Source organism: Diplotaxodon limnothrissa, linkage group LG2 (genome assembly GCF_057381915.1).
Source record: "Diplotaxodon limnothrissa isolate DT_005_m linkage group LG2, D_limnothrissa_male_GT1.1, whole genome shotgun sequence".
Classification (NCBI taxonomy): Eukaryota; Metazoa; Chordata; class Actinopteri; order Cichliformes; family Cichlidae; genus Diplotaxodon; species Diplotaxodon limnothrissa.
In genome coordinates, this window is record NC_140597.1 from 32,518,315 (window position 1) to 32,532,726 (window position 14,412).

The 14,412-nt window shown below is 42.9% G+C and overlaps 2 protein-coding genes and 2 pseudogenes across 8 annotated transcripts in view; all 4 read left to right on the forward strand.

Moving 5' to 3' along the window:
* LOC146638834 (protocadherin gamma-A11-like) overlaps window positions 1-14,412 on the forward strand; it is a 227,557-nt gene that overhangs the window by 184,302 nt on the left and 28,843 nt on the right. The window lies entirely within an intron of this gene.
* LOC146638871 (uncharacterized) lies at window positions 820-6,752 on the forward strand. The gene is made up of 2 exons (XM_085374148.1): window positions 820-3,292; window positions 4,251-6,752. Exons 1-2 carry the CDS (start codon window positions 839-841, stop codon window positions 6,750-6,752), a joined length of 4,956 nt encoding a protein of 1,651 aa, XP_085230274.1. The 5' UTR covers window positions 820-838.
* LOC146638872 (protocadherin gamma-C5 pseudogene) lies at window positions 7,645-10,220 on the forward strand (annotated as a pseudogene).
* LOC146638873 (protocadherin gamma-C5 pseudogene) lies at window positions 10,971-13,793 on the forward strand (annotated as a pseudogene).

Consider the following 14,412-nt stretch of genomic DNA (forward strand, 5'->3'; position numbering starts at 1 on the left):
TTTTCAATCTACTGGCAATGTTAGATGTAGGCTCAGAGTTCTTTTGAGCACAAATATAGATAACAAAACGCAAGCGAGCAGATAACAATATATTTTAAGGTTTCCATAATTAAATTTTTATTCCCATCTATTATTCGTTGTTAAAGTCTTTCAATAAACCTGGAACAGTGCACAAAGGCACTTCCAAATAGTTCAGCACCACGAAGGTGGACAGCGACTCTTACTGGAACGCAAGCTCTGTTTAAAAAAAAAAAGAATGCAGTTAAATGGGATGTCTATCGAATAAATGTCTTTCTCTAAATTATTTTATGGGATTAATTAATTAGGTTATTGTGAGGGAAAATGTTATTCTTATATTAAGTTTATAAGACTGGCTTTGTTTTTTCATTCTTACATCCAGTCATTCATCCAGTTATTCATTCATTGATGATATCGCATGCTTGCTTTACATTCTGTCAAGTCCAGTAATTCGTGATTATTGCCTGTGATCAAAGTGAATCCACAGAGAGAGAGAGGACAGATGCTGTGACATGAAGAGTGTCGATCGGGTTCCTTCTTATTGGATGACAGAGGTGGATGATGCGCACCAATAGGATTCAGAACTGTACAAAGCAATCTAGTCCCTGCCCCCATTCATTCTCGGTACTCGAACAATTACAATGAAGAGAGGCAGAGGACTGAAGGAGTAATGCGCTCATTTTTTATAATGTTACGGTTTTATATGTGTCCTCAATAATAAGTGGGAATGGTTCTAGGGGAATCATACCTGCGATGATGGATTTACGAATTTTTCAGTGCATTATGTCAATTGGAATTAATCTTTTATAACGGACCAAGGATGACAAAGAGAAAGGGATGTCGAGACTGGAGATGGCTGGCTCTTTGGTGGCATCATTTCTTTCTCTTGTGGAGTACAATAGACGGACAAACTCGTTACAGCATCACAGAGGAACTAAAACAGGGCTCTGTGGTAGGAAATCTTGCCAAAGATCTGGGTTTAGGAGTATCTGAAATTTTTGACCGTAAGCTGCGCGTCGCCTCCGAGGCTGGTGAGCAGTATTTCAGCGTGGATGCGGGGAAGGGCGAGCTCGTGGTGAATGACAGAATAGACAGAGAGGCTTTATGTGGACAAAGCGCCAGCTGTGTGTTACCTCTGCAGGTTGTAATTGAAGACCCGCTACAACTTTTTCGAGTTGAAGTCGATATTCAAGACATTAATGATAATGCACCGAAATTTCCATCGAATGAAATTACATTGGAAATTGCAGAATCGACAGTTGTGGGGGTTCATTTTCCACTAGAAAGCGCAATAGATCCAGATGTTGGCAGTAATTCCCTGAAGTCATATACTCATAGTAAAGACGAATGTTTTAGTATTAGAGTGAAAGAGGTTGCTGGTGGAAGGAAGGTCCCTGAATTGATTTTAGCAAAAGTTTTAGACAGAGAAAAGAAGGCTGTTCACAAGCTTCTTTTGACCGCTCTGGATGGAGGAAGCCCGGTAAGATCTGGGACTGCACAGATAACTATTAGTGTTCTTGACATTAACGATAATGTTCCCGCTTTCGAAAAAACGTCATATAAAGTATCTGTTAGTGAAAATGCTGTAGAAGGTGCGTTAATAGTACAAACAAAAGCGACAGACATGGATGATGGCCAAAACGGTGAGATTGAATATTCGTTTGGAGCACACACATCAGATGCAATGATGTCTATTTTCATTATCGATCATATATCTGGAACCATATTTCTTAAAGGAAAGTTAGATTTCGAAGCAAATGCAAATTATGAATTAGACATAAGTGCGAAAGATAAAGGCACTCCGAGAATGGAGGGGCATTGTACTGTTCATGTGGAAGTTATAGACGTCAATGACAACGCGCCAGAAATTATGCTTACCTCTCATCCTAAGCCGGTGCGAGAAGACTCCCCAAATGGAACAGTCGTGGCATTAATCAGTGCAAGAGATCTTGACTCTGGTAATAATGGTAAAGTAAGATTACAGCTCCCTAAAACCTCTCAATTTGCCCTGAAACCTTCTTTTTCCCATAATTACGCACTGGTTACCAGCGGTCCTTTAGACCGAGAAAAAGTCTCGGAATATAATATAGAAATTACAGCCACTGATTCAGGCTCTCCTCCTCTGTCCAGTATGAAAATCATACCTGTCACTGTCACTGATGTTAATGACAACCCTCCTGTATTCACTCAACGAAATTATAATGTGTATTTAAAAGAGAATGGAGTGCCAGGCTCTATCCTGTACTCAATATCAGCATCTGACCTGGATTTTGGTGAAAACGCAAAGGTCTCTTACTCTATACTGGACTCTAAAGTGCAGGACGTTTCTGTCTCATCGTATGTTTACATTAACTCAGATAACGGCAGCATCTACAGCATGCACTCGTTTGACTATGAGAAACTGAAGGTGTTTCAGATTCAGGTCCAGGCAAAGGATCAGGGCTCTCCGTCTCTCAGCAGCAACACCACTGTCCATGTTTTTATCCTGGACCAGAACGACAATGCCCCCGCTGTTATTTACCCCTCCTCCGCTGCCATGGGCTCCCTCTCTCATCAGAGGATGCCTCGCTCCGCGAAAGCGGGTCACCTGGTTACCAAGGTGACGGCCGTGGACGCTGACTCGGGCCATAACGCCTGGATCTCCTACAGACTGGCGGAGGCCACAGACGCCTCTCTCTTCACTGTCAATCTGTACACAGGGGAGGTGAGGACTAAACGCGCTGTGTCCGAGCAGGACGACTCCTCTCAGAGGCTGCTTATAGAGATCAAGGACGACGGGGAACCGATCCAGTCCTCCACAGTCACGGTGTCCATCATACTGGAGGACGGCCTCCATGAGCCCATCTCAGACCTCCGACATAAAGCGGCCGAGCCCAGCAAGAAAACTGGGAGAATCACCCTTTATTTGATTCTCTCTCTGGCCTCGGTGTCCGTGCTGTCTCTGGTCACTTTCCTCATCTTAGCGGTTAAATGCATCAGGAACAGCAGGAGCAGCAGCACGTGCTGCATGAGACGGACTGACTCTGATAATTACAAGAACCCAAACAGAAACCTGCAAATTCAGCTCAACACTGATGGACCTATAAAGTACGTGGAGGTCCTGGGAGGAGACATGCTGTCTCAGAGTCAGTCCTTCAGGTCCTGTATGTCTCCAATGTCAGAGTACAGCGATTTCACTCTGATTAAACCCAGCAGCACCACAGACTTTAAGGAGGTGATCAGTGTCCTGGATGCGTCTTTGCCCGACAGCACCTGGACCTTTGAGAGCCAGCAGGTGAGAAGAAAATGAAATACTTTTTTCTCATAATCTTTAAAACCTCACCATTTGAAGTCTGTACCATCAAAGCAGTTGATTTGATATGATGTTTTAAGTGGTTCAAAGAAAAATCGTATGCTTATATATTTGTCATGATATATATTTTTTTCTTCACAAGACTGAAATACAAGCACATTCTTTAGACAGAGCTGTCTGAGTATTATGCACATATCGAAACCATGCGAACTGCTAATAACTTTTAATCCTCATAGGATATTTGACATATTTCAGTATTAGAGTTGTTGAATACTCAGCGCGATTTGACTGTTTGGATGTTCGATATAGGACAGTGACAAGCAATTGAACAGCTTCACAAACAGTGCAAAAAGATGTACGTTTGTTTTCAGAATACAGCAGTGGTACATGTTTCAATTTAATCTAACATTTTACTGTAGTGAATATTATATTTAATGTTATTTCTTAGGTTTAATTTTTAAACAACTTGCCAATTTAAAGTTAATGTTATTGTAGAAACTGCAATATAAATTAAATAAGATTAATTATTGTAAGAACGCGTTAAAATAAGAAGAAAGGTGCGTATTTTTGAGTTAACTGTTCAGTATTGTTGAATTTTTCATCTGTGAGCACCCGTGTGTGTGTTCTGTGTTATAGTCTTTGTGCTGGGTCTATAATATGTCTTTCCCTTTCGTATTGGATGCGGGGTCAGTGTTGTGAGCCAATAGCATGGGAGGCTGTACAAAGAGATCTACTCCCTCCCCCATCCATCCTGCTCACTATAGCCAGTGCTTCTAGCGCGGGATGAGAAAAGGATGCGTTTAAACACTGGGATTAAATAATATACCATTATTACACTTCTCATGATGTATGAACGACTATTTATTTCGCGTTCCACGAGTGCCTCGTTTATGGATTTCTCACCAGTCTGTTTTTTTTCTAAATGATGTTTCCATGGGGAATAACGCTGAATTCTAGCGGATCGAGGATGACAAAGAGAATGGGATACAGAGACTGGAGATGGCTGGCGCTTTGGTGGCATTATGTGTTCTTTCTCTTGTGGAGTACAGTAAACGGACAGACTCGCTACAGTATCCCAGAAGAGCTGGAAAGAGGCTCCTTGGTTGGAAATCTTGCTAAAGATTTGGGTTTAGGACTGTCAGATATTTTTAACCGTAATCTACGTGTCGCCTCTGAGGCTGGTGAGCAGTATTTCAGCGTGGATGCGGGGAAGGGTGAGCTTTTAGTGAATGACAGAATAGACAGAGAGGCATTGTGTGGACAAAGCGCCAGCTGTGTGTTACCTCTGCAGGTTGTTATAGAAAATCCGCTACAGTTACACCGGATCGAAGTGGAAATTAGAGACGTAAATGACAATGCCCCTAGTTTTCTCAAAAGTGATCACATAATTGAAATAGCCGAATCCACAGCTGTAGGTGTTCGTTTTCCCTTAGAGATGGCAGTGGATCCCGACGTAGGGAGCAATGGATTAAAAACATACACACTAAGTAAAGATGAGTGCTTCAGTCTAAAAGTTAAAGAAATTGAAAATGGAGGGAAAATACCCGAATTAGTATTGAATAACTCTTTAGATCGCGAGAAAAAATCCACTCACAATTTATTTCTTACTGCCATAGACGGAGGTAATCCTGTCAAGACCGGAACTTCCAAAATAATTATAACTGTGCTTGACTTCAATGACAATGTGCCATTATTCGAAAACAGTTTTTATAAAATCGCTGTTGAAGAAAACATTGCAAATGGTTCTTTTGTTATTACAACAAAAGCAACAGACATAGATGAGGGTCCGAATGGAGACATTGAGTACTCGCTTGGTGTACACACACCGCCATCAGTGGTCTCGTTGTTTTATATTGATGCTGTAAGCGGGGATATATATCTTAAACAGCAATTAGACCACGAAACTCAGACATCATATCGTATAGATATTAGTGCAACAGATAAAGGCTTCCCTAAAATGGAGGGTCGCTGTACTGTCCAGGTGGATGTATTAGACGTAAATGATAACGCACCAGAAATTGTACTCACTTCAAAATCAACTTCTGTGCCCGAAGACTCTCGCAGCGGCACTGTGGTGGCTTTGCTCAGCGTTCGTGACCTCGATTCCGGTGATAATGGCAAAGTCACGTTACAACTTCCCAAAACGTCTCCATTCACTCTGAAACCTTCGTTTTCTAATAATTACGCACTGGTTACCAACGGTCCTTTAGACCGAGAGAGATGTTCAGAGTATAATATAGAAATCAAAGCCACTGATTCAGGCTCTCCTCCTCTGTCCAGTAAGAAAATCATACCTGTCACTATCACTGATGTTAATGACAATGCTCCTGTATTCACTCAGAAAACCTATAATGTGTATTTAAAAGAGAATGGAGTACCAGGCTCTATCCTGTACTCAGTATCAGCATCTGACATGGATTTCGGTGAAAACGCAAAGGTCTCTTACTCTATACTGGACTCTAAAGTGCAGGACGTTTCTGTCTCATCGTATGTTTACATTAACTCAGATAACGGCAGCATCTACAGCATGCACTCGTTTGACTATGAGAAACTGAAGGTGTTTCAGATTCAGGTCCAGGCAAAGGATCAGGGCTCTCCGTCTCTCAGCAGCAACGCCACTGTCCATGTTTTTATCCTGGACCAGAACGACAATGCCCCCGCTGTTATTTACCCCTCCTCCGCTGCCATGGGCTCCCTCTCTCATCAGAGGATGCCTCGCTCCGCGAAAGCGGGTCACCTGGTTACCAAGGTGACGGCCGTGGACGCTGACTCGGGCCATAACGCCTGGATCTCCTACAGACTGGCGGAGGCCACAGACGCCTCTCTCTTCACTGTCAATCTGTACACAGGGGAGGTGAGGACTAAACGCTCTGTGTCCGAGCAGGACGACTCCTCTCAGAGGCTACTTATAGAGATCAAGGACGACGGGGAACCGATCCAGTCCTCCACAGTCACGGTGTCCGTCATGCTGGAGGACGGCCTCCATGAGCCCATCTTAGACCTCCGACATAAAGCGGCCGAGCCCAGCAAGAAAACTGGGAGAATCACCCTTTATTTGATTCTCTCTCTGGCCTCGGTGTCCGTGCTGTCTCTGGTCACTTTCCTCATCTTAGCGGTTAAATGCATCAGGAACAGCAGTAGCAGCAGCACGTGCTGCATGAGACGGACCGACTCTGATGATTACAAGAACCCCAACAGAAACCTGCAGATTCAGCTCAACACTGATGGACCTATAAAGTACGTGGAGGTCCTGGGAGGAGACATGCTGTCTCAGAGTCAGTCCTTCAGGTCCTGTATGTCTCCAATGTCAGAGTACAGCGATTTCACTCTGATTAAACCCAGCAGCACCACAGACTTTAAGGAGGTGATCAGTGTCCTGGATGCGTCTTTGCCCGACAGCACCTGGACCTTTGAGAGCCAGCAGGTGAGCATAGAATACTAAAATAAGTGATAAGTAAAAATTTGAAAGATCACTGATTGTGCCGCAGCAGAATTTAAAAAAAGAGTCATGTTTTACTTACAAGTTTTGAATGAGTAAATAGCTTCTTGTAAACTTATAGACTGTACTAAGTAGTGTAGAAAACCAACGGTGATTTTTTTTTCAGTCTACTGGCAACATTAGATGTTGGCTTTGAGTTCTTTTGAGCAGAATATAGATAATAAAGCCGCATGCGGGCAGACAACAATTTATTTTAAGGTTTGCATATTTAAATGACACACTGGGTTTTATTTCCATCTAACATTCGTGATTAGATTAAAGTCTTTCAGTAAACTCTAAACAGTGCACAAAGGCTCTTCCAAATTGTTCAGCACCGCGAAGGTGGACAGCGACGCTTATTAGAATGCATGCTCTGTTTGAAACACACATACATTTTACACGTGGCACATGCGGACATGCAGTTAAATGGGATGCCCATTATTTACACATCTTCCACTAAATTTCGTTGACTGGATTAATTAATAATGGCTAGCGAAATAAAAAATAATTAGTATATTAAGTGATTTATTAGTTAGTGGGATAATATGCTTTGCATTGCGTGAAGTCCAGTAATTCGTGATTACTGCCTGTGATCAAAGTGAATCCGGAGAGAGAAAATAGATGCTGTGACTTTAAGAGTGTCGATTGGTTTCCTTCTTATTGGACGGCAGAGATGGCTGATGGGCACCAATAGGATTCAGAACTGTACAAAGCAATCTAGTCCCTGCCCCCATTCATCCTCGGTACTCGAACACTTACAATGAAGAGAGGCAGAGGACCGAAGGAGCAATGCGCTCATATTTTATAATGTTACGGTTTTATATGTGTCCTCAATAATATGTGGGAATGGTTCTATGGGAATCATACCTGCGATGATGGATTTCAGAATTTTTCAGTGCATTATGTCAACTGGAATTAATCTTTTATAACGGACCAAGGATGACAAAGAGAAAGGGATGTCGAGACTGGAGATGGCTGGCGCTTTGGTGGCATCATTTCTTTCTCTTGTGGAGTACAATAGACGGACAAACTCGTTACAGCATTCCAGAAGAACTAAAACAGGGCTCTGTGGTAGGAAATCTTGCCAAAGATTTGGGCTTGGGATTATCTGATATTTTTGACCGTAAGCTGCACGTTGCCTCTGATGCTGATAAGCAGTATTTCAGCATGGATGCGGGGAAGGGCGAGCTCGTGGTGAATGACAGAATAGACAGAGAGGCTTTGTGTGGACAAAGCGCCAGCTGTGTGTTACCTCTGCAAGTAGTTGTTGAAAATCCTTTACAGTCTCATCGAATTGAGGTGGAAATAAGAGACATAAATGACAATGCTCCTAGTTTTCTTACCCAAGAAATTAATCTTAAAATACCAGAGTCAGTTGGTCCCGGCAGACGTTTTCCTTTAGAAAATGCAGAGGACCCCGATGTTGGGAGCAATTCTTTGAAAACGTATACTTTAAGCAAAAACGATCATTTTTCATTGAAATTCAAGGACACAAAGAGTGGTAAAGCTGTCCCAGAATTAGTGTTAGAGAAACCCTTAGACCGCGAGAAAAATGCTTTCCATCAGCTGCTGTTGACAGCTTTAGATGGAGGAACCCCAGTCACATCGGGAACATGTAAAATCACAATTACTGTACTTGATAATAATGATAACTTTCCAGTGTTTAGTGAAAACGAGTACAAGGTTGTTCTAAAGGAGAATATCACCACCGGGACGTTTCTAGTTAAACTTACAGCAACAGACGCCGACGATGGGCTTAATGGTGAAGTTAGATATTCTTTCGGGTCCCGCACTCCTGACTCGGTGTTATCAACATTTGCAATCAATGTGGAAACAGGAGAAATTATATTAAAGGGCCCATTAGATTATGAAAGTAATAAATATTACCTTATTGATATAACTGCTAAAGACAGAGGGGTTCCCGAAATGGAAGGTCACAGTCGTGTGCAGCTGGACATAGAGGATATAAACGATAACGCTCCGGAGATTGTGCTAACTTCGGGTCCTAGTCCTGTACCCGAGGACGCACGGAGTGGCACAGTCGTGGCACTGATCAGTGCAAGAGACCTGGACTCCGGTGAAAATGGCAAAGTGACCTTACATCTTTCCAAAAGTTCCCCGTTCGCTCTGAAACCTTCGTTTTCTAATAATTATGAATTGATTACAAGCGGTTCTTTAGACCGAGAGAGATCCTCAGAGTATAATATAGAAATCAAAGCCACTGATTCAGGCTCTCCCCCTCTGTCCAGTAAGAAAATCATACCGGTCACTATCACTGACGTTAATGACAATGCTCCTGTATTCACTCAGAAAACCTATAATGTGTATTTAAAAGAGAATGGAGTACCAGGCTCTATCCTGTACTCAGTATCAGCATCTGACCTGGATTTTGGTGAAAACGCAAAGGTCTCTTACTCTATACTGGACTCTAAAGTGCAGGACGTTTCTGTCTCATCGTATGTTTACATTAACTCAGATAACGGCAGCATCTACAGCATGCACTCGTTTGACTATGAGAAACTGAAGGTGTTTCAGATTCAGGTCCAGGCAAAGGATCAGGGCTCTCCGTCTCTCAGCAGCAACGCCACTGTCCATGTTTTTATCCTGGACCAGAACGACAATGCCCCCGCTGTTATTTACCCCTCCTCCGCTGCCATGGGCTCCCTCTCTCATCAGAGGATGCCTCGCTCCGCGAAAGCGGGTCACCTGGTTACCAAGGTGACGGCCGTGGACGCTGACTCGGGCCATAACGCCTGGATCTCCTACAGACTGGCGGAGGCCACAGACGCCTCTCTCTTCACTGTCAATCTGTACACAGGGGAGGTGAGGACTAAACGCGCTGTGTCCGAGCAAGACGACTCCTCTCAGAGGCTGCTTATAGAGATCAAGGACGACGGGGAACCGATCCAGTCCTCCACAGTCACGGTTTCTATCATACTGGAGGACGGCCTCCATGAGCCCATCTCAGATCTCCGACATAAAGCGGCCGAGCCCAGCAAGAAAACTGGGAGAATCACCCTTTATTTGATTCTCTCTCTGGCCTCGGTGTCCGTGCTGTCTCTGGTCACTTTCCTCATCTTAGCGGTTAAATGCATCAGGAACAGCAGTAGCAGCAGTACGTGCTGCATGAGACGGACCGACTCTGATGATTACAAGAACCCCAACAGAAACCTGCAGATTCAGCTCAACACTGATGGACCTATAAAATACGTGGAGGTCCTGGGAGGAGACATGCTGTCTCAGAGTCAGTCCTTCAGGTCCTGTATGTCTCCGATGTCAGAGTACAGCGATTTCACTCTGATTAAACCCAGCAGCACCACAGACTTTAAGGAGGTGATCAGTGTTCTGGATGCTTCTTTACCTGACAGCACCTGGACCTTTGAGAGCCAGCAGGTGAGCAGAAAACAGCAGATATTCAGTGAAATGTGTTAGGTCACTGTTGAATATATAATTTAAATTGTGAACTATATTTATCGACTTGTTGCAGGACAATATTGCGATAAGCTGTTGTTATTATTTATATTATTAGTAGGAGTATTAATAGTAATAGTAGTAGCTTTACATCTATGATTTTATTTCAACACGAGTCAAAACGATGACCCACAATCGTTTATTCTGAGACACACAGTTAACATAACATACTGTGATGTTTTATTTTTATTTAATACTCATCGTTTCGTGGTATAAAAGCTCTAAGTGGCATGCTTGTGTTCGTGTTTATGAGCTTCATACGTATGCAGTCATACCTTTGTTGTTTTTGTGTATATTTAGTACTTGCAAAATTGGACCTATTCGATAGCACCTCCCCTCTTCATTGCTTCAAAAATAGAAACTGTCAACAATTCCTCTTAATCAAACAAAAACAGTCGCTTGTAGTGATGTTATGGCAACAGAGAAAATTACAATTTTGCAAAAATTAGTTGTGCTTTACACATCTCACCTGCATGCTTTGTATGTAGAGAATGGGCAGATTAATTTCGCTTTGTTTTATTTCTTTGTTGGAAATTGTTCTCTGTAAATGTCCGTTTTCTTTAAATGAATGGATGGAAGAATTCTGTGAAAATATAAATAACATAATGAGCCTCAAAATCAATTTTAAATCCAGAGAGATGACGTTGGATTAACAGGTCACACGACCAGCAGTGCATATTGGTGTACGGATTTAATCTCAGTGTTGTTGCTGTGTCTTTAACGGCACTGCTCAGCTGTCTTCCTATTGGATGTTACTGTGAGACGCTCTGCTCCAATAGTATACAGAACTGTACAAAGAGATCTACCTCCTCCCCCTACAGCCTCAGCATCGTAAACGTTAACAATGCAACGAGCTGGAGGACGGTGTGATGCGCTCGTATTTCGAATGTTGAGAAAAAACAGAAAATTAAGCGTCAGACATGAAAAACATTGGGTGTTATATTTTTACGGATATAACTAACACTCACTGGAACTGGATATTCACTTTGCTTTACTTGATGGGAAATAACATGTTGTAACGGATCGGGGATGACAAAGAGAATGAGATACCGAGACTGGAGATGGCTGGCTCTTTGGTGGCATCATTTCTTTCTCTTGTGGAGTATAATAGACGGACAGACTCGTTACAGTATCCCCGAAGAACTAAAACAGGGCTCTGTGGTAGGAAATCTTGCCAAAGATCTGGGTTTGGCGTTATCTGACATTTTTGACCGCAGGCTGCGTGTCGCCTCTCAGGCTGGAGAGCAGTATTTCAGTGTGGATGCGGGGAAGGGCGAGCTTGTGGTGAATGACAGAATAGACCGAGAGGCTTTATGTGGACAAAGCGCCAGCTGTGTGTTACCTTTACAGATAGTTCTTGAAAAGCCTTTAAATTTACATCGAATTGAGGTCGAAATAAAAGATATGAATGATAATTCTCCAAGCTTCCAGACAAAGGAGCTGTCTTTGAAAATTGCGGAGTCGGCAGCAGTGGGAACTCGATTTGTTTTGGAAAGCGCAGAGGATGCAGACGTTGGGAGTAATTCAGTAAAATCCTACACGTTGACTAAAAACGAGTGTTTTACATTGAAAATGAAGGAAGTTGAAGATGGCAAAGCAGTGCCCGAGTTAGTATTAGAGAAACCTCTTGATCGAGAGAAGAAGGCCATTCATCAGCTACTGCTGACTGCATTAGATGGGGGTAACCCAGTATTGTCTGGTACCTCACAAATAACAATCACAGTGCTAGACGTCAATGACAATTTTCCAATGTTTGAAAAAAACACGTATAAAGTTTCTTTACAGGAAAATACTGCACAAAATACATTTGTAGTTAAAATTGCGGCGACGGATGCTGACGAGGGGCCAAACGGAGAAGTTGAATTCTCTTTTGGTTCGCGGACTCCAGATTCCGTGTTGTCGGTATTTGAAATCAACCCACTAACTGGAGAAATACATTTGAAAGGAGACCTAGATTATGAAAAAGCATCGTCCTATAAAATTGAAATTACGGCAAGAGATAAGGGTGTTCCTGAAATGGAAAGTCACTGTCGTCTACAGATAGATATTGTGGATGTAAATGACAACACTCCAGAAATTGTTCTCACCTCTGAACCGCAGCCAGTTCGCGAAGATGCAGCTAGTGGGACAGTTGTGGCTTTGCTCAATGCACGTGATGCTGACTCCGGTAATAATAGTAAAGTAACACTGAGAGTACCTAAAGGCTCTCCTTTCACTCTGAAACCATCATTTTCTAATAATTACGCGCTGGTTACAAGCGGTCCTTTAGACCGAGAGAGTTTCCCAGAGTATAATGTAGAAATCACAGCCACTGATTCAGGCTCTCCTCCCTTGTCCAGTAAAAATATTATACCTGTTATTATCACTGATGTTAATGATAACCCTCCTGTATTCACTCAACGAAATTATAATGTGTATTTAAAAGAGAATGGAGTGCCAGGCTCTATCCTGTTCTCAGTATCAGCATCTGACCTGGATTTTGGTGAAAACGCAAAGGTCTCTTACTCTATACTGGACTCTAAAGTGCAGGACGTTTCTGTCTCATCGTATGTTTACATTAACTCAGATAACGGCAGCATCTACAGCATGCACTCGTTCGACTATGAGAAACTGAAGGTGTTTCAGATTCAGGTCCAGGCAAAGGATCAGGGCTCTCCGTCTCTCAGCAGCAACGCCACTGTCCATGTTTTTATCCTGGACCAGAACGACAATGCCCCCGCTGTTATTTACCCCTCCTCCGCTGCCATGGGCTCCCTCTCTCATCAGAGGATGCCTCGCTCCGCGAAAGCGGGTCACCTGGTTACCAAGGTGACAGCCGTGGACGCTGACTCGGGCCATAACGCCTGGATCTCCTACAGACTGGCGGAGGCCACAGACGCCTCTCTCTTCACCGTCAATCTGTACACAGGGGAGGTGAGGACTAAACGCGCTGTGTCCGAGCAGGACGACTCCTCTCAGAGGCTGCTTATAGAGATCAAGGACGACGGGGAACCGATCCAGTCCTCCACAGTCACGGTGTCCATCATACTGGAGGACGGCCTCCATGAGCCCATCTCAGACCTCCGACATAAAGCGGCCGAGCCCAGCAAGAAAACTGGGAGAATCACCCTTTATTTGATTCTCTCTCTGGCCTCGGTGTCCGTGCTGTCTCTGGTCACTTTCCTCATCTTAGCGGTTAAATGCATCAGGAGCAGCAGGAGCAGCAGCACGTGCTGCATGAGACGGACTGACTCTGATAATTACAAGAATCCAAACAGAAACCTGCAAATTCAGCTCAACACTGATGGACCTATAAAGTACGTGGAGGTCCTGGGAGGAGACATGCTGTCTCAGAGTCAGTCCTTCAGGTCCTGTATGTCTCCAATGTCAGAGTACAGCGATTTCACTCTGATTAAACCCAGCAGCACCACAGACTTTAAGGAGGTGATTAGTGTCCTGGATGCGTCTTTACCCGACAGCACCTGGACCTTTGAGAGCCAGCAGGTGAGAAGAAAGCAATCGTTCTTTTTACCCGTTTTGTGCTTTACTGGCTAGTTTAATTTTACGCACAAGTTATCCGTCGGTTTGTTTAATGTTTTTATGTGTATCAGTACCTATAGTTTGGCTTTTTGGCAACATATTTATACTGGTATACCAAAAAAATTTAATTTCATTATTAAATAGTGCAAATATATTTGTTTGTTTTTCTTTGTTTTGTTTTTCAAATTTCCTTAAGCAACACACCATCATCATCACTTGCTCTGCTTAAATACTTTAAGCCAGCGAATTCAGATCTTATTCCTGCCTAATATTTGTTTGTGATGTCAAGTTTAAATAAAAAACAGAAAGCGTTTGAGACTGAGTGTTTGTAAACAAACCATTTACTGGGATTAGACTGCGTTTGTATATTGCTCTTCCTACAGTTGTTGGAATGACATTTCAGGACCACAGAAGCGGACAGCGACGCTTTACATTTTTTTACAAAGGAGCCAAACGTCTTTCATTTACTGCAAGCATTTTCACCCAAATCATAAAACACAAAGAGTTTTAATAAGAAGACAACTTTAATATTGTAGTTGTCAAAGCTTATTTACTCGCATGAAGATTAATGATAACATGGATATTCTACCATCCCGTTATTCCTTTCACAAACTGTTACTTATTTATATAGAAT